This window comes from Sciurus carolinensis, assembly GCF_902686445.1.
Source record: "Sciurus carolinensis chromosome 19 unlocalized genomic scaffold, mSciCar1.2 SUPER_34, whole genome shotgun sequence".
NCBI lineage: Eukaryota > Metazoa > Chordata > Mammalia > Rodentia > Sciuridae > Sciurus > Sciurus carolinensis.
Window position 1 is genome coordinate 726608 of NW_025920112.1, and position 25344 is coordinate 751951.

Here is a 25344-nt window from a genome sequence, read left to right on the forward strand (position 1 = left end):
GGCAATTTGAACTAGTGAAGGCCATCTCACATTTATATCTGTGAGGTTTCTCTCTAGAATGACAAAATTCATTCATATGAAGGTAAGTAGAATTAGTTACTGAAGTCTGTAGCATATTCTTCACATTTAGTTTCTCTCCAGTATGAGCAATTTTGTGCCTATTACAGTGAGCAAAATTAGTGAATGCTGTCCCACATTTCTTACATTCAAAGCGCTTCTCTCCAGTTTGAGTTTCTTCATGTGTGTGAAGGCTTTGCAACATTGCTTACACTCATAAGGCTTCTCACCAGTAGGAGACTATTCATGCCTGTGAAGATAATCAGAAATAGTGAAGGATTTACCTCATTGTTAACAGCTATCATTTCTCCCCAGTATAAATTTGTCCATGTAAGTCAAGGTAACTGGACTGAGTGAAGGCTTTGCCACATTGCTTACATTTATAAGGCTTCTCTACAATATGAATTGATTTATGTCTGTCAAGGCAAGAAGGAAAAATGAAGGCTCTCCAACATCGTTGACATCTGTAAGGCTTCTCATCAGTGTGAATTTATATATGTATTTGAAGATGACTTTTTCAATTGTTTACATTCATAGGCTTGTTTTTATCAGCTATTTTGCTGCTGTGACTAAATGACCCAACCAGCAAAATTGTAGAGGTAAAAAAAGATGACTTAAGGGCTCATGACTTCAAAGGTCTTAATCCATAGACAGCAGGCTCTATTTCTCAGGGCTTGAGGTGAGGCAGAACATATGGCAGGAGAGTGTGCCAGAGAGAAGCAGCTCACACTAGGATCAGGAAGCAGAGAGAGGTCTCCACTGGCTAAACACAAATATATACCCAAAGCCACATCCCCAATTCTCACTCCTCCAGCCACACCCTACAAGTTCAGTTAATGTGGAGAGCAGTGACAGAGGATAGGATGACAGAGGATGGGACAGCAGTGGATAAGACTACGGGTCTCTGATGACCTCATGGCTGTGGATACTCAGTGCCTGGGAATGTTCCTGTGACACGGCACAGGATGCTTAGCTGATGTGGCAAAGTCCTGCATGAGGAGGTGTTGTGCAAGACTCCTATCAACTCTGGCATTGATTGCAGGCACACAACTCCTGAAAATAGATAAATGCTTATGCTGGACAGCGACAGTGTTCCAAGAGTTCTGCTTCTGTTTCTACCCACGTAACAGTAACTTTAAACAATGAACTTCCTTGAAAGCTACACAAACCTTCCAACATTGCACTTTACAACAGTGGAAAAGCTACACAGATGTACAAGTTGATGCAACTTCCCTGAATACAAATAAGGCTTGCACAGTCTTTAACCTGCTTTTGAGACATACATAAAGATTTCTGGCATAATTCTTTAGAGCTGCTTCTCCATCAAAAGTAGCACGCCACCTGCTTTAAAATCTACATTTGTGAGTCTTTTTTTCTAATCCCCAATTGCCCCTCACCTGACCCACAGGTTTGGCAGTGTTGAACGCCAGAAGTTGCCACTGATCAAATCCCTATCAGGGGATTAATTCACTCATTGGGTAAAGACTGTCTCAACAAAATCAATTATCCTTTGAACCTTCTTGCATTGGATTAAATATGAGAATGGGGGGGACACCTCACATGCAAACTGTAACTTTCCGACCCTGGCCCCCAAAAGCACACAAAACTCTCCAAAGCAAAGGACATTTTCCCATTTCCAAGACTGCCCAGAAGTCCAATTCCAAAGTCTCTTCTCAGACGCAGTTCAAACTCACCCTATAAGCTACTTTAAAAATGAAAGGCTATTTACAACTAATTTGTAAAATTACACAACATTTTGTAATACAAAGCTGCTTCCCTGCCCTTTCCAGTGCAGCCATTTTCCCGCCGCCCAACCACTTCACAGTCTGTGAACATCCTAGCTAGCTGTTGGTTCATCAGTCAGCTTGGAAATATCCTTTCCTGCTATTGGTTCCCTGTAAGCCTGGCAGAATTCAACTGTTTAAGGTAGCTACCCCACCATCTTTTCTCATGCTTTCTCTCTCCTACTCACTTTCTTTCTCCTCCTCACTTTTCACACACTTTCTTGTACGTGCCCTTTCTCTTTTCCTCTCATTTTCTCTCTTACCCTGCAGGGAGACACTCTGTTTGCTTAATAAACCCTCTTATGTGAGTTCCCATGTCTGGAGTGGTTTCTGGTTTTTACATTGGTGCCATGACTGGGATGGGCTCTCCCACTGTCTCTTAAGCAAGTGGAAACCCATCTGATGCCCCAGTGCCCCCTGGACACAGCCTCACCTTCCATTTTGCCCAGACGCTCTCTCTGCATCCATCACCAGACTTCAGACTGGTGAGTCCTCTAGGCAGGTTCCCTAGGCCGATTTATCTGGGACCCTCAAGGCGGCTGAGGGGTTTGGATACCCCCCCCATGATGACTGGCCCCCTTAGTCAGTCTTATCTCCTGGGTGGGTTCCTGATTTTAAGGTGGAGATTCTCTCTGAGGGTTAAGGCTTGTCTTAACGCTCACAGTCAAAAACCCTGATATCAGGTTCTCAACCCTCTCAGCTTTTGCCCAGCACACAGACTGATGCTTATGTGATGACACCATCTCTGTGCTGCCTCCTCAACTCCACCCAACTACTCTGTGGCCTCTGGATGCCGGGTCACAGACTTGGCTTTATCTGTCTCCACCATGGGATCTGGGTCCTCCATTTCAGCAGATTCAACCCTTTGCCTGACTCCCGGCTTATATTTGGCCACAGTACCCTTAGATAATCAATCCAAAATGGCCACATATGCCTTAGCCACAGACTCGGCTGCATCAGTCTCCACCATGGGATCTGGGTCCTCCATTTCAGCAGATTCAACCCTTCACCTGACTCCTGGCTTATATTTGGCCACAGTACCCTTTAGATAATCAACCCAAAATGGCCACGTATAACCTGGCCACAGACTCAGCTGTATCAGTCTCCACCATGGGATCTGGGTCCTCCATTCTGGCAGATTGAACCCTGGGAATCTTTCTCCCGACCCCCGGCTTAATGTCATCAAAATTCGTTTGTGTAATGGCACACAGCTTCCATGAGCAAGTGGGCAGATGAAAAGGGATTCCTTATCAAGTCTCTTCTTTCTTGCACTTCTTTGCTCTTCCTGCAGGCTTGATCACCTCTGGTTCCTTCTCCATCTCTTTTACCCCATTCTGTTTCTACTGCTATTCCCCAGCCCAACCCACCTAGTACTCCTGCCACAAGGTACCACATACGCAGGTGTGGAGGGAGTAACCAGCTCAACAGTAAGTGGCATGTCCCAATAGTATGATATAGCAGCCCCATTCCTCACAAGTAGTGGGAGATTGTTTCACAATTTTCTGCATCCAAACCTGAATTGAAAATGCCCTAGGCATCAAGTTTCTGCTAGAACCTGTTAGCTCCTTTCAGATGTCAGTCAAGGCTTACATTGAAATGTAAACGGAGAAAGACAGAACTCAGTGGGAGACCACTCTCAAAACCAAGGAAAAAAAAAGTGTCCATTTTAAATTTCTCCTGGGATGCAACACAACACTTCATCTCTCTTCTCTTTTCCCTTCTCCTTCTTGCCATTCTCCTTCTCCCTGTCTCATGCTATAATTAATGGCCATTATCATTTTTCTTCTATGACTTTTCTTTTCTTAAATGCTATATTTAAGCTCACAATTTTGATCCTACATACCTAGATTAATGATGTTTGATCAGTTCTTTTTATCCAACTCTAGAGTTATTTTTTGAACATCTGTTACATTGCAATGGAGATAAACACTACAAGACCTTTACTTTTGTGTTAAATATAAGCACGCATAAAATTGAAAATTAAAAAAATGGATCAAAATACTTTTAATTCAAGTGATCTAAATTGGGTAAACTAATAAGGGCAAAATGTCTTTAAAATTAACTCACAAGTCTCTAGGTGGTCAAACTAATAAAATGTTCAAGCTTATAAAATGTTTAACATCAATTTTTCTAGGACTTTTCTTCAACAGGAAAGAGACGGCAAATACTGTTGGTACACCTGTCTGATATGTTTTTTTAAACTTGTCTGACATCTTGGGTTTTTTTAATAATAAGATGAGTGAATTAAAGATGACATGTATGGGATTACTCAAACATGTCTGTTAGAGACATCTGATCCATTTACAAAGTTATTCCATGGAGTAACATACTTAAACATTATTCTTTGTATGTTAAATGTGTTCATAATTTCCAGGTATACAAGCCTTTAAAGCAGAAAATTTATGAAGCTGCTATTCTCCAAATTAAACTTGTCTGTAATGGTAATTTTAAACTCATCATTTAATGTTCTATTATAGGACCTGTCATCAATAGGGTATATGTAAAATTTGTTACTTTTTAAACTGAGATAAAAAAATTAACGTAAATGTATTTCTAAAAGTTATTGAGAGCCCGATTTGTTTAAAGGTTAATATCACAAAACAGGAAAGCATTTTACCACACAGAAGGAAATTTAAAAGCTCTCTCAATCTTTCTTTAATTCATGTTTTAGATATAATGTTAAATTGTTTTAACTAATGTTCATACTCAGGAGTCAATATATGTAAACTTCTTAAAATGACATTTAAGAAAGTGTAATGCGCAGTAGCAAAAATGGGACAACAGTGATTGAGATTGGGGTCTTTGACCTCATGACTGTGGCATGCCTGGTGCCTGGGAGTGCTCCTGTGCAGGGTCAAAAGATGCCTAACTGCTGTGGCAGTACCCTCCCTGGGGTGGCTCTATGTAGGAGTCCTATCAGCTCTGACATTGATCTCAGACACATAGCTCTTGGGCAGAAAGTAATTCTTTTGCTAGATAACCAGTGTTTCACCAGCTCCCTTCTCTGGTTTCTGCCCACCTTACAGTAACTTTGGACAGTGGATTTCCTTGAGAGATACACAGAGCTCCTAACATTGCACTTCATAGCTCTGGGAAAAAAAAAAAGTTACACTAATGTCCTAGTCTCTGTAACTTTCCTGAAAACAAAGAATAATGCTTACATACATATATAGATTGCTGACATAACTCTTTAGATCTGCATTTCCATCACAGAACAGAGCTCCATCTGATCTCAGCTGATTCTTCAAAATCTGTGTTTATAAACCTTTATTTTCTAATACTCCTCTGAACTCACTGAACTTGAGAATTTGGTCGTGCTGGTCATGGCAAAAGAGGAAAAAAAATAGTTTCACGATTAGAACTTTTCTACCAAAGATTTGTGAAAAGCCCCACCTTACCTGAGATAAGGTTCTGCCTCACAACACTCCTGCATGTTAGAATGGCTCCAAAGTAAGCCATACTAACACATTTAATGTTGGGTTCAAAAGTTTGATGTTTGTTGTAAAGATTACTGTGATCTCAAACACGGGATATAGTGAATAACTGAGCCAAAATTCAAGATAGTTATGGCACAAACTCAATGTTTTACTGTTGGTGATTCATTTGTATTTCCTTTGTGAACTCTTAATTGTTGCCTGATCAATATTTTGCAGAGTACTGCTTCAAGAGCAAATACCGTAAATTAACTTGAAATAGTAAGCCATCAACTATAGAACAGATAATGTAAACTGCAATTAGATCAAAGGGGGGTAAATAACAGTAAGGTCATAGACATTGAAATTAAAGCCCAGCACTCTTACTTTATGCCTGGTGAGACTGACTTGCTGGATGGTTAAGGTCAAACTTAGACATTGAGATTAAATACAGAGGTCAAGAAAAACCAGTATCTTGCCCTCAAAGTCAGCCTGAAACCAGGGAACAAGAGGACTTCTCAAAGGATCTTTGAAACTCTGGGTCACACGACATCCTGGTGTGAGGCCACTAGAGGATGAAAACCCAATCAGTACACCTGCTGCAGAGGAGGGTCAAGGAAAAAGAGAGACATCCCTGATGCTTTAAAGGGAAGCCACCTCATTGAGGAGACCCTGCCTAATGGACAACACTAAAAGCTAAAGCTCTCAAGTTCTCTGAGTGAACCCTGTGGGAACTCAGCTGACTCTTTAACAGACAGGAACAGGTCACTTTGACCAGCTTGATCTTAAACACCTAGCAAAACAGTTAAAACCAAATATAGCCATTCCTGAGCATTTAAAAGAAATAATAGTTCAATGTAACATAAGATGTACACTTGTGTTAGCCCATTAGAATAAAGACTAAAAGCTACAAAAGAGACATTCTTAGGCAAATGTGCCTTATAACTATCAAGAGAAACTGCCAGAGCCAGAAGTTCTTAGTCAGTTTAAGGCCTACAGACACAGGTAGGCTTAATCTGTTTGTTATTATCTCTACTAAATGTTGTATTTACAATCCTGATAACCTAGACAATGTTAAAATTCCCAAATAAAAGCCTTGTCCTCTCCGCCTTTGCTAGGTCTTGTTATGGGAACAACATCTCAGTTCTTCCACCCTCTGGTGAGGAATTATTGACTTGTCATCTTCATGATATTCATTGGCATGTTCCAGATTCTGCAACATTTATCTTGTACTAAACTCATTTCAGTACTCATGTCTTTTTGTTCTTCTCTCATAGAAGCACCCATCCTCAGATGCCTTTACATCCTGCTCTTCCCAATGAGAATTCTACCATGCACCCCTCAATTAACCCAAATTTTAAAAGGAAACACCAAACTGCTTGCCCCATGCTGTCCCCTTGCAGCTCAAAGAAGCCAGATCGGTCATTGCCCCCCTTTCCATACAGCAGTAAAGGAGTTCCTAAAATTAAGAGTGGTGAATGAAGCCAGAATTGGGGACAGGCAGTTAGTATAGAAATAGGGGATCAGTCAATCGAGGAAATGAAGTCCATAAAAACCATCTGCCTCTGGAAGTCTGGAAGCTGAAGACTGCCCCTGGGAGAATGGACTTTTTACATCTCACCTGCAAAACCAGCCTTAGTCATTTAGGAAGGAAGGAGAGAGAAGTCGGGAAAGAACTGGAGAACAAAAGATTTTCTTATAAAAACAGACACAGGGGAATGTAATACAAAGCTGCTCCCCTGCCATTTCTGTTGCATCACAACCGTCAGTCTGAAAGCTGCTCTCCTTGCGTTTGCATCACAACCTAGTTTGTCAGTCTGAAAGCTGCTCTCCCTTCCCTTTCTGATGCAGCCATTTTCCCCACCTCCCAACCACTTGTCAATTTGTGAACATCCCAGCTAGCTATTGGTTTATCATTCAGCTTGCAAGTATCCTTCCCCGTTATTGGTTCCCTGTTAGTCCGGTGGAATTCAATAACTTAAGGGTAGCTACCCCACCATCTTTTCTCATGCTTTCTCTCCTACTTTCTTTCTCCTCCTCACGTTTCTCTTTCTTGTGCACACCCTTTCTCTTTTCCTCTCATTTCCTCTCTTACCCTGCAGGACACACTGTTTGCTTAATAAACTCCCTTATGTATTTCCCATGTCTGGCGTGGTTTTCGTGGGTTTTCTTACACCTTTTAATTTACAAAAACAGGTGTATAGAAAGAAGGGATAGGACCATAGGTAAAACAAAATCCAACTAGGCAAACAGGTCCTGTAGTTCCATGTCTAGCACCAGGGGCATGTGACATTGTGATGTTCTCTTCAAAGGGCTTATGCAGCTATGCCATGGTGGTTTGATTGGTTGCATCTGAATGGTCTTTCTGTTGAGTTGTCTGTGCTCAGTTCCTGCAGCTTTCCTAGGACGATGTACCACATTACTGGTATTTTTTAATCTCCAGGGTCTCCAAAACTTCTCCAGCTTCCTTATCAAATATGCACACCTTACCTTGTCAGGGAGTGCCCAAAGGGACTCTAACCCTGCTGCATGTTGCCTGTTCTATCTTGCCTTACTTTCATATCTTCACAGAAACACCTTATGTCCAGCATCCTGCATTCCTGTAGAGAGAACAGCACATGGTTGACACCAAGGTCTGTCACCATCTCAAGCAGAAGCCCAGCTTCCAGGGATCCTGGCTGCAGCAGGCTCTGAGTGCCTGTGTGGCTGACCAAGTTGAAAAAACTTCCGAGGCCCCCTTGTGTAAGAAGGGTGCCCCACTGGTCTCTTCTCTAGAGAATTTTCATGGTTACTCCCTTGAAATTCATGAGAATCGTGTGGTTTTGTCAGATCCTGAGATGCCCTCAGGTCATCTTTCTTGATGTCTCTGGTCAAAGTATTTAGAACTTCTTTAGTAGCAGTAAAGTCTTTAACAACTGCAGCTTCCTTACCTCCAATTTTACTCTTCAAGTCTATGTTTTCCAAATCTTTCTGCTATGCTCTGCTTTCTGCTCCTGATTAGGACAATAAATCTGGCTAAAGCTTGCCAGCAAAATCCACGTCAGTGGCTAAATGCTATACTGCATAGAAATTTCTTGTGCCATATAAAGAAGTCCATCCCATTTAAAATGTCTCAGAAAGTACAAGGACACAGGTAAAATGCACACAACTTCTTTGCCAAATGTAACAAATGGCCTCTAGTCATAAGTAATGGTGTCCTCCTTTTCCTGTAAACACTGTTGATTCCTGTCTTCCCTGTCCAGTCTTATATGCATTCTGGTCTTTTGAGCTCTCACCAGTATCGGCCATTAAGCTCCCCCGACAAACTAAGCCATTTCCAGCTTGTACTGCTAAACATCTCAAAATTCTTCAAATTCCAAAATGCTCTAAATGCTTATGAACCACATGATCATGTTAGTCACACCAATGACCCAACTCTCAGGACCAACGTATATTTTACTGAACTTTCTCACTCTTGTGTCTAAAAGAGTCATCAAGTACAATTGTAGACGAGGGAGAGTTTATTTTAGGTCTCCATCCATAGAAAGCATGCTCCATTGTTTGGGCACTTTTGTTGAGGCACAATATCATGGTGGAAGCATGTGACAAAGGATAGAAGCTCACATCATGGACACGAAGCAGACTGAGGGCTCCAATTGCCAAACACATATATACAAAGTCATACCCATAATTCCCACCATCTCCAATCACTACCTGCCTCTTCAATTACCAGTTAATTTCTATAAGGAGATTAATTCACTGATGTGGTTAAGACTCTCAAGACCAAATTGTTCCTCATTTGATCCTTTTTGCATCATTTTACACTTAAACTTTTGGGGGACACCTGAAATACAAACCATACATGAGCTTCTCACTAGCGCACTTAAGTATTTCAAGGTAAGAGGAAGTATTGAAAGTGTTCCACACTGCTTACATTCATACAACTTCACCCCAGTATGAGTCCACTTATGTATCTGAAGGTAAGAGCAAATAGTGAAGGTTTTCCCAAATTGTTTCCATTCACAGCGCTTCTCTATTATACAACTTTGTTTATGTAAGTGAAGGAGTCTGGACAGAGTGAAGATTTAACCACACTGCTTACCTTCATAGATTTTCTCTCCAGTATGAGTTTGTTTGTATTTTAAGGTAAGAGGAAGCAGTGAATGCTTTTCCACATCGCTCACATCCATAGGGCTTCTCTCCAGTGTGAGTTCGATTATGTATTTGAAGGCTGGACGGAATAGTGAAGGCTTTTCCACATTGTTTATATTCATAGGACTTCTCTCCTGTATGAGTTCGATAATGTTTTTGAAGTGTGGTCAAAGTAATAAAGACTTTTCCACATTGTTTACATTCATAGGGTTTGTCTCCTATATGAGTTCATTTATGTATTTGAAGGTAAGAGGACCTAGAGAAGGCTTTCCCACTTTGTTTACATTCATAGGGCTTCTTTCCTGTGTGAATTTGCTCATGAGAGTAAAGATGAATGGGCTGAGTGAAGGCTTTTCCACGCTGTTTACATTCATAGAGCTTTTCCCCTGTGTGAGTTTGATTATGTTTTTGAAGGTGAGATGAAGTAGTGAAGGTTTTTGCACATTTTTTCATTCATAGGGCTTCTTTCCTGTATGAGTTCATTTATGAATTTTAAGGGAAGAGGAAGTAGTGAAGGCTTTTCCACATTGTTTGCATTCATAGGGCTTCTCTCCTGTATGAGTTCGTTCATGTGAGTGAAGGTCACTTGTGGAAGCAGAGGCTCTCCCACATTGTTCACATTCATAGGGCCTCTCTCCAGTATGACTTCGTTTATGTATTTGAAGGTAAAATGCAGTAGTAAAGGCTTTTTCACATTGATTACATTTATAGGGCTTCTCTCCACTATGTGATTGTTTGTGTATTTGAAGAGAAGAGGAACTAAAGAAGGCTTTTCCACATTGTTTACATTCATAGGGCTTCTTTCCTGTGTGAATTTGCTCATGAAAGTGAAGATGAACGGGTTGAGTGAAGGCTTTTCCGCACTGCTTACATTCATCGGGCTTTTCTCCTGTATGAGTTCGATTATGTTTTTGAAGTTGAGACGAAGTAGTGAAGGCTTTTGAACATTGTTCACATTCGTAGGGCTTCTCCCCTGTATGAGTTCGTTTATGAATTTTAAGGGAAGAAGACGTAGTGAAGGCTTTCCCACATTGTTCACATTCATAGGGCCTCTCTCCAGTATGACTTCGTTTATGTATTCGAAGGTAAGAGGAAGTAGTAAAGGCTTTTTCACATTGATTACATTTATAGGGCTTCTCTCCATTATGTAATTGTTTGTGTATTTGAAGAGAAGAGGAACTAAAGAAGGCTTTTCCACATTGTTTACATTCATAGGGCTTCTCTCCTGTATGAGTTCGTTTATGTATTTTAAGGTAAGAGGAATTATTGAAGGCTTTCCCACATTGTTTACATTCATAGGGCTTCTTTCCTGTGTGAATTTGTTCATGAGAGTGAAGATGAGCGGGCTGAGTGAAAGCTTTTCCACACTGCTTACATTCATAGGGCTTTTCTCCTGTGTGAGTTCGACTATGTTTTTGAAGTTGAGATGAAGTAGTGAAGGCTTTTGCACACTGTTCACATTCATAGGGCTTCTCCCCTGTATGAGTTCGTTTATGAATTTTAAGGGAAAAGGATCTAGTGAAGGCATTCCCTCATTGTTTACATTCATAGGGCTTCTTTCCTGTATGAGTTCTTTCATGTGAGTGAAGGTCACTTGTGGAAGCAAAGGCTTTCCCACATTGTTCACATTCATAGGGCCTCTCTCCAGTATGACTTTGTTTATGCATATGAAGGTAAAATGAAGTAGTAAAGGCTTTTTCACATTGATTACATTTATAGGGTTTCTCTCCAGTATGTGATTGTTTATGTATTTGAAGAGAAGAGGAACTACAGAATGCTTTCCCACATTGTTTACATTCATAGGGTTTCTTTCCTGTATGAGATCTTTCATGTGAGTGAACGTGCCGAGATGAAGTGAAGGTTTCCTCACAGTCCTTACATTCATAGGGTTTCTCTCCAGTATGAGTTCGTTTATGTATTTGAACGTAAGAGGACCTAGCGAAGGCTTTCCCACATTGTTTACATTCATAGGGCTTCTTTCCTGTATGAGTTCTTTCATGTGATTTAAGTTGAGTGGAGTGAGTGAAGGCTTTTCCACACTGCTTACATTCATAGGGTTTCTCTCCAGTATGAGTTCGATTATGTATTTGAAGGTTATATGAAGTAGTGAAGGCTTTCCCACATTGTTTACATTCATAGAGCTTCTTTCCTGTATGAGTTTGTTCATGTAATTGAAGGTTAGGAGAGCTAATGAAGGTATTCCTACATTGTTTCCATCTATTAGCTATCTCTGCAGTATGAGTTTGTATACATTTTTGAAAGTAATTTGAACCAGAGAAGTCTTTTCCAAGTTTCTTATATCCACATGGATTTTCCCTAATATGACACCCTCCATATTCTTGAAAACACCTGGAACTCAACTCTCTTCCCCATGTCAAACATCCATAAGGTCCATTTACAGTATGATCTGATGCTTGTCTTTGAACACTTAGGAGAGGAATGAAGAATTTACTGTTCTGTTTAAGTTTATTTGGCTTCCCTCCACTCTCCTGATTCTCATATGGTTTGTTTGCAGAGTGAGATATAATGTGCCTGTTAAAGAAAAATTGATAAATGAAGATCTGCCCACACATACTGTTTTCACATGGACTTTCTAGCAGGAATGTCCTTTTAAGACTGGACTTGGAACATCACTGAACATTTTTCCAGAGTACCTTTATAAATTTTCACAGACACTATCACATGACTTCTATAAAAAAAAAAAAAAAATTACAAGGACAATTTATGGTTGGCTCATTACACTTTGGCATTTAGTAAAAGGCATTAGAATTACACTATAACCAAGGTCAATGAAACTACTGGTTTTCTGTCCTGTCTAAACTGAAAGATAATATCATGATCACTTTGCAATAATGCTTCTCCACAGCCACTACAAAAACAGTGCTATCATAAATGCACTTTGTTAGTACTATCAAAAATCAATTATTTTAAATACATGAAACATGTATCTTACATTAAAATTTATATCTGGTGAAAAAAGAATAAACGTAATTCACATCATGTTTGTTTTCTTTGCTTATTTGTAAAATTATAAAACAGGCTAGAATTACTTCAAGGCACTATGTTTACTCTAACAACTACAAATTACCTTATATCTCTCCCGGGATTTGTGTTCTGATCTTCAACGTTATAGACCTCCCATATGGCTCCTAAAATGTAGACCCAGGACAGTAATTATAAAACATCATTATTTCAGAAAGAATTATGGGATTTATAATTTGAACAACTATAATACAACAATAAAGAACATGAACAAATGTGGTAAAAAACAATTCTGGTATTTATTCAGTACACTGCAATGACATTAGGCCCAGTTCATTCCACAAAATACTGCCCTTTCACATTCCAAATTCATGAGAGAGAAAAAATACTCCCCAGTGCTCTGTATTTGATTATGTAATGAAACATGATCCTTACCTACAGAAGCCAGATTTCTAAGGACTTCCTGCATCACATCTCTGTAGAGATTCTTCTGGGAAGGATCCAGCAAAGCCCACTCTTCCTTAGTGAAGTTCACAGTCACATCATCAAAGGCCACTGAGTTCTAAAATGTCCCACAAAAATGTAGTGCATGCCAGGAGAGAGTGATGACATGAGGGTTGTATTCTCAATGTAGGAGATGTTCTCATGTTTCTGTGATTTCCAAATATTTAGCCCATGATTTAGTCATCAAAACTTGTACTTTTAGGATTGGGGATATAGCTCAGTTCATAGAGTGTTTGCTTTGCAAGCACAAAGCCATGGGTTCAATCCTCAGAACCAAAAACAAACAAAAAAAAAAACAAAAAACAAAAAAAAAAAAACAAAAACAAACTTGTGCTCTGAACCAGAGCAATAGACCAGTGAAAAAAATTGAAGGGATACGAATATGAAAAGAAGAACTCAAACTATTACTATTTCTCATGCCATGAGTCTAAATTTAGAAAACCAAAAAATCCCACCAAAAATTTCTAGAACTCCCAAATGAATTCAGCAAAGCAGCAGAATATTAAAAAGTACACAAATCAACTGCATTTCTACACATAAGTGATGAACACACTGCAAGAGTAAATGGTTGAAAAACCTCATTCACGATAGCCTCAACAATAAAATACTTGGGAATCAATCCAAAAAAAGAGGTGAAAGACCTGTACAATGAAAACTACACAACACTCAAGAAAGAAATTGATGACCTTGGAAGAAAAGAAGATTTTCAATGCTCTTAGACAGACTTAATATTGTCAAAATGGCCATATTATCAAGAGTGTAATACAGATTCAATGCAATTCCTACTAAAATCCAAGTGGCAATTTTCATAGAAAAAGAAAAACCAATCATGAAATACATGTGCAAAAATAAGAGACTCAGAATACTCAAGGCAAGCGTTAGAAGAATGAAGCAGGACACATCACAACATTACACATTATACTACAGAGCAATAGTAACAGAACTGGCATGATACTGGAACAAAAATAGACATGTAGACCAAAGGTACAAAATAAAAGACACACAGAAAATTCCACATAAATAAAATTGTCACCAAAATAGTCATGTAGAACAAAGGTACAAAATAAGAGGGCAAGGAGATAAACTAAAAAACCACAGTTATCTCACACTAAGCAAAGGTGGCAAAAATACACTTTGGAAAAAACATAGCTTATTCTAAAAATGGTGCTGTGAAAACTGGAAATCTATATGTAAAAAAAATGACATTAAACCTCTGTCTCTCACAGTGCCCAAAACCCAACTCAAAAGTGGATTGAAGACTAAGGCACTAAAACAGAGACCTTGTGCCTAAAAAATGAAAAGGCAGGCCCAAATCTTCATCATGTTGGCTTAGGACCTGACTTCCCTAACAAGACCTCTAGAGTGGAAAAGTAAAATTAAGAATCAATAAATAGGGTGAAATCAAACTAAGAAGCTTCTTCTCAGCAAAGAAAACAATCAATGAGAAGGGACAGCCTACAGAATGGGAGAAAATCTTGATCACATGACCTTCAGATAGAGCACACATCTCCAGGATATATAAAGAACTCAAAATATTTAACAAAAAAGCAAATAATCCAATCAATAAAAGGGTAAGACACTTCACAGACGATATACATTTGAACAAAAAACATGAAAAAATGTTCATCATCTGTTGCAATAAGAGAAATGCAAATGAATACTACTGTAAAATTTCATCTCACTCCACTCAGAATACTTAACAAGAGTACAAGCAGAGCTGAAGTAATAGCTCCTTTTGAACAGCGCTCACCTAGCATGCCCAAGAACTGTGGTTCAAATCACCGGCCGCTCAAAGGAGAAAAAGAAAAAAAAAAAAACTACAAAGTTCTTTGGGCTGGGGATATAGCTCAGTTGGTAGAGTGCTTGCCTCACAAGCACAAGACCCTGGGCTCAAATCCCCAGCACCAAAAAAAAAAGAAAAAAAGAAAAAAGAAAAAAAAAGAAGAGTACAAGCAACAAGACGTTGGTGAGGATGTGGGGGAAAAGGTGCACTCATACATTGTTGTTGAAACTGCAGATTAGTGCAACCACTTTGTGAACCTGTATGGAGATCTCTTGGAAAACTTGGAATGGAGCCACCATTTGACCCAGCTATGCCACTCCTTGATTTATACCCAAAGGACTTACAATCAGCATACTACAGTGATGCAGCTACATCAATGTTTACAGCAGCTCAATTCACAAGAGCTAAACTATGGAACCAACGTAGATGTCCTTCTAAAGATAGTGTGATGTATCTCTTGGGGAAATGTGAATGAATAGTACATGAGATTTTCCTACATTATTTGCATGACTTTGTGTAAATCTGTAATTATTTCAAAATAAAATTTTAAAAAAGGAGAAAAAAAACTTATATTCTTTGTGTACACTCACTAAAACAGAGGCATAAGATTGGAATTATCAAGAAAAGCATCAGAAAATAAAAACACCCTTCTCACTGTTGAGTCCAGGAAGGAAGGAGTGCTGCCAGGTTACCCTTAATGTCTTTGTAGGGTGCATATTTAATACATGGAATCATGAAGCCAGATACTACCTAATGTGCAGAAGAGAGCTAATATTAGTTTTCCTGACAGTACCTTTTCTTAGAAATCCCTCAAGACAAAGTTGAACATGCCAATAGGGAGAGCTAAGTTTTTGGGAGGGATTCCACCAAACAAAGCATTTTTCACTGACTCATACTGATTGACAGTATATGGAAAAAAAATACTATTTACTGACCATTTGTTTTACTTTGGAAATCCTATTACTTTATTCCACTCTTACCTTAGAACTTAAAGGATCAAAGCACGCCCATGTCAAAGAAAAAAAAAAATAGAAAAAAAAAGGAACAAAAAGAAAGAAAACTCTCTGAATAAAGAGTCTAAGAGCTTACTAGTAGTAGACATTTCACTGATGTGGTCACAACAATGGTAACTGGCGATTGAGTTCATCCTGTGTGACCACATCAAAAAAACAAGTAGAATGGGTAGGTGCTTCACTCTGGATCAAATTCAACCAACTAGTACATAAGTTGGAACCATCAAGAAACAATTTGATGACATATTCCAATGAATATCAACATACAATGGGATATGTGGCAAATACTTTTTCTGACAATTAACAAACAGAATTACAGTCATCCACAAAAAGTACATGTCCAAGTCCAATAAGAATTAAGAAATGTGTAACACCTATCATATTCTAGACAGCAGACTGTTGGATTATCCAATGTACAGTCATGTACCATAGAACAATGTTTTTCTCAAAGACACTTTTGATTAACAATGGGCTACACATACATGGTTATCCATAGAAAAGGAATTATTAATGTGTAGGTAGGGATGGCTGTACAGACAACCTAACACATGACCTCTTTGGTATCTTGCAAAGTAAATGCTGTGCACGGTTATAGTCTAGGAAGCACTGGTGCCAGAGAGCCAAGCTATATAATACGCTATTCATTCTAGGATTGGCTAAATACACTATGGAGTTTGTGTAATGGGGAGCAAGCCTAAAAGTGCATGATCAGAGGGCTTAAGTGACTGAGACTATAAATAAAGAACTTTTATATTATCCTACTGGATACAGCATAGTATTACCAAGGAGATGAACAAAGAGATACAACAAGAAAAATTTTAGTGGCTTGAAATTCATATGGAAAATTAAATAATGACATAAAAGGTATTGTAGGAAAGTAGGAACATTCATATGCAATATAAAAGATGAGTCATGACAAACAGGTATCTAATTGAAAAAAAGGCATCATTTCCCTCAATTCCAGGGACAAATATTAATTCATTATAGATTTGTGAAATACAAAACTAAAACAGTTTCAGAAGTTTGCAGAGAAATTTTTTCTAAGGGAATAGAAAAGCACTTTTACATAAGAGCAGTAAGCAGTACTGAAGAATAACAAATTCAAATATATTAAAATTAGGGAAAGTAAAAGATGAAAACAAGTTGGAGGAGAAGCCTGCAATACATGGGACATCACAGAGCCAGGGTAGAGAGTGAGATGAATAAATGCATAACTGAAATGGAAAATAGCCAGGACATGAAACAGAGGGTGAAAGTGGCATTAACTTGTTTAGAAACGATCTGTCAAGTCTTCAACAACAAAATTACAAAATTCTTCTGAAAGAAATGATATATGTAAAGATAGTTGGTATTTGTGAGGATAAGGAATTATCCAAATTAACCATGGTCAGTTCAATCACTTTCCAATTGTGAAAGTGGGGAGGGTCCCAGGGATTGAACTCAGGGGCACTCCGTCACTGAGTCACATCCCTAGCCCTATTTTGTATTTTATTTAGAGACAGGGTCTCACTGAGTGGCTTGGAGCCTCGCTTTTGCCAATGTTGCCTTTGAACTCTGGATCCTCAGCCTCAGCATCCTGAGACACTGGGATTATAGGTATGTGCCACCATGCTCACAACCAATGACATTTCTCCACAAAAATAAAAAGTATCATTCTAATGTTCACATGGAATCACAAGGACTCAAAAATGGAAGAAAAAAAACGTGAAATGCATCATATTTCCTGATTTCAAAACCTGCTCATAATAGAGTAACAGAAACAGTTTAACTCTGGTTAAAGGCAGACACGTACAGCAGTGGAGGAGAATGGGGGCCCAGGACAATGGTGACCCAGAGAAGGAAAGGATGTGCCACAAGGGGTCAGGGTCACTCCAGGGGAACCAGACCTCTGGGGAATGAATGGCTGGCAAACTTGCTGTTCATATCGACACCTGAAGTCAGAGCCTCACCTCACAGCACATGTGCACAGGAAATGCATGGGGACCAAAGTCCTGAAGTAAGATGTAAACCTCACTGTTAGGGTGACTGGATGGGGGCAGGGCATCAAGCAGCCTGCACATGCCCAAGGGAGCAACCAATCAGAAGCTGACAAATGACCACAGCCAATCTCAGGAGGACAAGGAGTCCTTGAGCTTCCCCTCCCCCAACCTGGGTTAGAAAAACCCAGTCTCATTGGGGCCATGTGCACCTTCTCAGGTCCAGCACCCTGGTGGACTGGCGAGCCCAAGAGCTGTCCTGAAATAGTTTCTTTTTGAGGCACATCTGCCTGTCTCTTCTCCAGTTACCATTGACTGATCAGGTTACCCTAGTCTGCTCCTACACTCACCGATTCATAGGACAAAATGCAGACAGAAGTCTCACAAGGCGGATTTGGGAATGGTTTCCGAAATATGATACCATCTTCAAGATTAAGGAGAATATACAAACATGATTTGACCAAAATCTGTTTTCAGTTCTGATGTCTGCAGCAATGAGTCTGGAACTGAAGGATATCAATTAAGTGAAATAAGCCAGGCACAGACACGTCTTGTGCTCTCACTCACATGGGAGCTGCAAGCTGACTTCACAGTAAGTACAGAGTAGTTACCAGAGGTGAGGAAGACAGGGGAGGGAGGAGAAGATGGGATGGGGAGGAGGCTGGGCATCAGGGACCAGAATGCACTCAGCAGGAGCCAGCAGGACTGCCCTCCAGCACAGCAGGGGGACCACAGTGCACTGCATGTCACTGTACTATTCATAGTGAAGCTGGGGGAGCAGTGCACAGACACCAGGAAAGGATAAATGTTAGGAGACGGAAGTGCGGGCTGCCTGATCTGATCAAAAAGCACTGGGACGGGTGTGCAGCTAGCTCACTGCACCTCATCTGCATGTGAAATTTAACAGTGAATCAACACCAAAAAGTGAAAACTCTGTCCTTCGTGGGACACCATCAGCAGAGTGCATGGAACCCCAGAGAACTGTAGAAAATACCTGGCCGGCAGGTTTCTGGATAGGGGGTGATACCTGGAAAGAAGATCTTCCAAAGCAACCTACACTGTCATGAATTCTTGGACTCCAAATTTACCTACCACGTATTTTATGAAAATGTAGCACTTCTACGCACCAACAATGACAGATTTATTTTTCTCTTTACACTAGGAGCATTGTTCAAGCGAGCACACAAAAATTCATTTGAAATCAATTTTTTAAAAACATGAGGTTTCAGAAATATTCTACACATGCTCAGGTGAATCAGAAAGATGAGAACTCAAATCAAATGGAAAAAAAAAGGCAAATGAGGTACTTTTCTGAAATCTACTTCTTTTTACTCTTTTAGAATATTTTACTTTGCTCATGTCTGAATAAATATATTTCACATTTGAGAAAACCTGGTCTCAAATAAATAAGCAGCACATTTCAGATGAGAAACACAAAGGACTGGTGCTGAGGGAGCACAGACATGTCAGGATCCAGGGCCAGAGAAAGTCCCTGCCAGCTGGGCCTCCTCCCACCTGGTCCTGCTCACTGAAATACTCCATGGCCGCCCTCCCACGAGACCTGCACCAGGACTCCATCTGTGAAGCTTTTCAGGTTTGCACAGCACTGCACTGGGGTGGGTGGTTCTTATGCTCTGGAGAGTTCTTGCTCCTTGACAACTGTGAGAGATGCAAGGGGCAGGAATCACTGCTGACCTGGCCCCTCAGAACCAGCATCCACAGGCTGCTGCCCACCTTTCTCCATGAAGGGGAACAGGGCCTGGGGGAGACCATGTGCCAAGGAGGCAGCTATCTAGATGAGGCCTGTTCCAGGAGATTCTCAGCCCTGGGGCCTCCAGCTGCTCCCCTGGCAGGCTGCACCCCAAACCTCAGGCTGTCCTCTAGAAGGAGCTGACCCAGGGCTGAAATTGCCTGCACCCTGCAGGACAAAGAGCAGCCTTGGGCAGCTTGTGGCAGCCCCAGGGAAGGACAGTGCCTGAGGACACAGGACCCTGTGGCGTGTGCAATGGACACCTGTGCACAAGTTGTTCTGATGAGGTGTCTGTGCCTGGGGAAGGTAAAGGAAGAGAAGCACAAAGAGTTATAACAGTAGAGTTCCAGGTGACTGCTCTCTGCTTTCCCATCATGGCAAATTCAAGAACAGACAATCAATCGTTCATGCTCTGCCCAGTTGAATGCACTGTGAGGCTAAGAGGTTGGTAATGCTGGAAACTGAAGGGGAAATCAGAATCTGGAAATGTGAACAGCTGGAATTTTGAGGATCAACTGAGAGCCTGGCAGCGGTTAGGTGGGGAAAGTAAGGTGGTATCCCGGAGAAGGAAGGAAAGGGACCCCTCAGTCAGCATCCTCCACCCAGGAGCCCACACCTCAGTCAGGAGACCCTGAGGCCCTCTGCCTTCACTACACACTCAGAGCCTCGGGCAGGGGTCCAGCTGTGCACAGAGAGCTCTGCCAAAGTGGCTGCAGAACAGGCAGCACACTGGGAACCACCCTGGACCAGCCCACACAAAGGCCTGAAGGCAGCAGGGCTGAGCTGGAGCAGCATCTGACTCAGCTCTGGGTGGGCCAACTCCGGAGCTGACAGAGGGAGGCCAGAGTCCAGCCACCCTTGGCTCCCACCAGTTCTAACCAGCCCACCTCCCCCAGGAGTCCTGGCCCCACCACTCACCATTTCCTGCCTTCTGGGGAGTCCAGACATCCTTCCTGGGGATCTCACAGCACCTGCAGCTCACAGGGAGACAGTCTCAGCCAGAGCCACTGGGGCCTCACACAGCAGAGGAGACACAGTCCTGGAGATGGATTCTGAGCTGCACAGGGTGAGAGATCAAGGACTGTGACTGTGGAAGGCCACCCCCTCCCACTAGTTGCCTGCTGATTGGCCAGAGCTCCACAAGACCCCTCTCTCACCCCAGCCCACACATGCACACTGTGGGGTCTGAGTGACAGGGGATGGATCAGACTCCTGGATAAGTGAGGGCAGAAGGACAGGTTCTTAGCAAAAGCCCATATCAGGCAGGGTTTCTTCCCTGCAAGGGGACCTGTCCCACCATGGGGATATTTCCAGTCAGGCAGATTTAAGCACTTTCCCAAGTAGTTCCTGTCACCTTCCTGCTCTCAGGAGACTCTTCCTGCATCTTCTGCTTAGACAAAGGGTCACAAGTATGTGTGAGGAATTAGACACCTGGTCTCCAAGGCAGTTGATCCCAATCTCAGAGAAGGTGGGATCCAGGTCAGGTCAGACTGGAAAGGAGGGAGACAGGCAGCTTTCACTTGGGAAGAGGCTGCGGCTGCATGGCCAAGGTCTCCTCACACTTTACCTCTCAGTCAACTAATTTCCAGGCAAGAAAATAAAAAGACAACAATACAATTATTGAATGCTTTACATGGGAATAAAAGGAAATAAACAGAAAGAAGAGCAAACATTTGAACCACATCAGGTAAGGAGCCTGATTCACCCACAGAATGAAAACTGCTGGTGGATCACACCTGTAATCCTCATGGTTTGGGAGGCTGAGACAGCAGGATCACAAGTCCAAAGACAGCCTCAGCACAAGGGAGTGAGACCCTCTCTCTGAATAATAAAAATTAGGGCTGGGGATGTGGCTTAGTGGTAGTGTGCCGCTAAGCTCAAAACCTGGAAAAAGAAAAAAGAGAAAAGAAAAGAAAATGCACTCGTAGAGAGATGAACACATTCCCAAAGTTGGGAGACTGACTCTGACTGATGAAATACAGCCCCAGGAAGACTTAGTCCTTGGTGACCAGGAAGGGACACCTGGATTTACCTCTGGGAGCCCAACATGTACCTGTCCTGTAGGTTTTCTTAATAAGAAGATAAAGAACATTCAAAGGAATAGAATGATAAACTCAAGACAACTAAGAATCAGGCCACTCCATCAAACTGCAACAGGGTGCAGAGAAAGCTGCCCCACCTCAGGGTAAACGTCTGCCATCTTACAATAGAAAATGAATTCATGTGCAGGTATGTGAAACAAGAAATAACCTCACAAATGAATTAAACATGAGAAAATGAACACCATTTCCATGAAAATGGAACTAAACAGGAAACTCCTCATGCAAATGGTATTCAGTGAAAAGCACCCTGTAGTCACATGGAGGTAAAGAAGATAGACGTATGCAGGGCATGAACACACATGGATGAACAGGCAGAGCTCATCCACACACTGCACTGGAATTTGCCAGTAATCTGAATTCATCCATAATCTATACCCTGACAAAGATCTGCCAATGTGAAAACACTTATGAAATATGCACACTTGGGTACTATTTGAAAAAAAAAAAAATGAATGAAATTTCAAGAACTTAAAAAACCAGAGAGCTGTCAGGTTCCTGAAACAGGAACAGGTGAGGGAACTGGGAGACCCACAGTCTCAGACAGCAAACCCAGTCTAAGGTACCCAGGCAGAGGAACCACGTTACACGACACAGCACCACAGCGACAGAGGACTAATGCAGCATTAAGTTAGTGAAAACTCAGTAAGACAGAAGCAAGGAACATTCTGCCTCCTCACAGATGGTGAAAACAAGGAATGAGAGAAAGAAGTGGCACCGCGCTCACCTGCAGGCACAGGTAGGGCAGAGCAGGGAGAGAGGGCGGCCTGCCCAGGGCCCATTCCCCTCTATTTGGATGGGACAGATATTTAGATTCTCACTAAACTGAGCACTGAAACTATTTCAGGAACTCCCTCCTCTTCACATCTCACTACTCTGTCCACGAAAACGTCAACCAAGAACACAAAAATCTTACATTCAGTCAAGGAATGAAATACTTACGTGCTTGGGGACAAACTGGAACTGAATGGCAGCAGATCTGATGGAGGACACAGGACCCAGCTCAGGGAAGCAGCCTGTCACCGCAGTTCACCAGGAACCCCAGCTTGGTGGAGGAGCACACTCCCAAGCTGGGGACCACTCTTAGGGCATGCAGCCCAGGTGGCTCCTCCTAGGCAAGGAGGGGACCTCAGCAGCTGGGCGTTGGTTCTGGAAGGTCACTTGCTCTCCTCTCCCCAGATTGGAGGGTTCCCTCCTGCAGGACCTCAGTTCTCACTAGCACCCAGCACCCCGCAGCAGGCACAGGAAGGTCCTCGCCTGTGAGGCCACGCTGAGCAGCCGAGGCCGGGGACCCACGACCAGCCCACCCATCGGGACCAGGAGACAAGCACCAGGGCCACCGCAGCCGGACCGGCCACGCTTCCCAGCTCACTCGCCGGGTCCCCAGTCCCCACGGCAGGTGTTGACCGGGTCCCCCCAGCCCCGGCCGCACACGCACCTTGCTTCCTCCGGGGTGACCCGCCGTCCTCCTGAGGGACCTCCGGGGCTCGCGGGGCCCACAGGCTGGGCAAAGTCAGCGGAGACAACCGAGCACAGGACGCCTGGCCCGGAGGAAGGAGCTGAGCGCTGAGCAAGGAAAGCGCGCGAGACCGCGGAAGCCCGCCCCGCCCCTCCGTCCGCGCGCCTGATTGGACAGCTCCGCCCCAGCGCCTTGACGGACGCCTCCAGGCACCGCCCCAGCCCCGAGTGACAGCTAATGCCACCCAATCCCTGGCTGAAGTCGGCAGAGTGACAGGCGCTTGCCCCGCTCTCTGCTGCAGGGCTCCCTGCCCACTGGGACCTGACCCTGGCGGGAAGGGTTTGTATTTCTCCTGGTGTAGAAGGCGGTGTCTGAATGGGAGCCGCAGAGGCCAGCGCTGTGCAGAAAGGAACGTGCGGTCAGATCGGAAGCAACATGAGAATACATTAAAATTTCAGATTGCATGACCTGCTGACCTGTGTTCTTTTGACTGGAGGGCCTGAGTTTTGAAAAGGCCATGTTCAATCCCAATGAAATGTACTTCTTTTAAATAGCTTTAAATTTTCTAAAAGTTACATAACAGCCTTTAAAGAACTGGTAAAATACCTCAGGTATAGCTCAGTGGTAGAGTGTGTATCTACCAAAAGTAAGGCCCTGAGTTCCATCCCCAGCAAAAACCAATGATTCAAAAAACCAGAAAGAAACTCAGGTGAAATTGGATGTGATTCCCTTAATGCAATGTATGCAAACTACCATTGCATTACTATGCAATCAGCACAACCAGTATGAATTAAGTACTCGTCCTTATGGTACTACTTCTTCAAAATTTTACTGTATTACAATCTTTAGGCAGACCAGTGCTGACCATCCACACTCCATGTCCTCAGGAGCCCAACCTACTTTTTCTGGCTGTCACAGGACAGGTGCATGTCTGGGGTTTGTGAACCCCCTGACAACTGTGAGCAGAAAAAGACTGAAACACCCACTTGTTTCATGCTCCAATAAAGGTGCTTCACTTCTAGATGGAGAATAAGTCTAAGTACTTTTCCCTCTATCCTCAGTCCCCACCGCCACTCATCTGGCTGAAAATAAAGTTATTTTCATTTAAAGGCCCATATTCGGTCAGAGCGAAGGAACACAAAAGAAACTGGCACCTGACCCACCACCATAATGGTCAGCTGACCCCAATACAGTAAACACCTGGGAAATTCCCTACTCACATTGCTAAGCCACTCTAATGGATTTAATGGACCCCAAAATAAAGCGTGCCAGAAATTACCCTCCAGTCCCACCCTAGATGAAGCCTATATAAGCAAGACACTGCCTTTTCATTCCCTGAAAAGTAGCCACAACAGAGATTCAACCTATGGATTCCACCACTGTCTACTGAATAAACAAAAGCTTGCTGATCAGAGGTCTGCTCATACTGCCTGCCTTCATCATGTGTGCATCATTTGTGCTATTATCTTCCCTGCCAGTAGTTCTCCTGCTCTCCAAGGAACACAGAATCAGAGCCCCAGGAGAGAACTGGAGCTGCATGCAAAATATCTCCACAGGTTGACCACAGCTTCCCAGCTGCTCCTTGGTGGTGGCCCAACCCCTCCCAGAGGTCACACAGCAAAAATGGAGAGGGGAACCTCAAGTCTTCAGCTGTGTCTCCCGTTGACCTGTGTGGGTCAGATGTGCAGGGAGTAGATTAAAAGAATACTTTCTCTGTTGTTTGATCTTGACTCTAATCTTCAGGCGGTGGCTGATTCCTCTTCCCATGTGTGCAGTACACGAGACTATCAATCACATGTATAGATCTTCTCATGCATGTCTCTATGACTCAACACCTTCTAATAGGACATGCATCCTTAAACAGGGGAAGATGAAATCAGTGCCTTTGGGCTTCCTGTTGTTGACCAGGTAACTCCTAGAGACCATGTTGAATCTTGGCCTCCCATCTGCACTGGGTCCATGTGTCAGGTAGCTATGACTGCAGAACAAATCACTCCACAACTTACCAGTTCATGTTTGGGCTGGTCAGCAATCTGGGCATAGTGGGGTCCACTCAGGCAAGTGTCCTACATGTAGACCAGGCAGCTCTGCTTTTGGGGGACAACTGGCTATAGATTGGGGCACCTGGGTTCTCCTCCCCATGGTATCTCCTACTCCATCAGCAAACATAGTCTTGCCTCTCATGGAGATGGAGGTTCTGGTAAGACGACAAGAAGCACTCAAGACCTTTTGATCCAAGATGCAGAAGGAGGCTGTCACATTCATTGTGTTCTCTTGGATGCAGTAAAGAAGGAAAATGAATCTTAACAGCATTGAATATTGTTCTACTTGAATATTAGCTACCTTTCCATTTACTTACATCTTCTTGGATACTTTCAGCTTTCTGTAGTACC

The 25344-nt window shown here is 42.4% G+C and overlaps 1 protein-coding gene and 1 pseudogene across 1 annotated transcript in view; both read right to left on the reverse strand.

Annotated features, from left to right (window-relative positions):
• Positions 1–20344, reverse strand: part of LOC124973409 (zinc finger protein 709-like) — an 87634-nt gene extending 67290 nt beyond the window's left edge. The window contains exon 1 of the mRNA XM_047537348.1: positions 20312–20344. Coding sequence (XP_047393304.1) covers positions 20312–20341 — 30 coding nt within the window. The 5' untranslated portion in view covers positions 20342–20344. The remainder of the gene's footprint in view (positions 1–20311) is intronic.
• On the reverse strand, positions 275–20450 carry LOC124973410 (zinc finger protein 14-like; annotated as a pseudogene).
• Positions 20451–25344: the final 4894 nt, after the last annotated feature.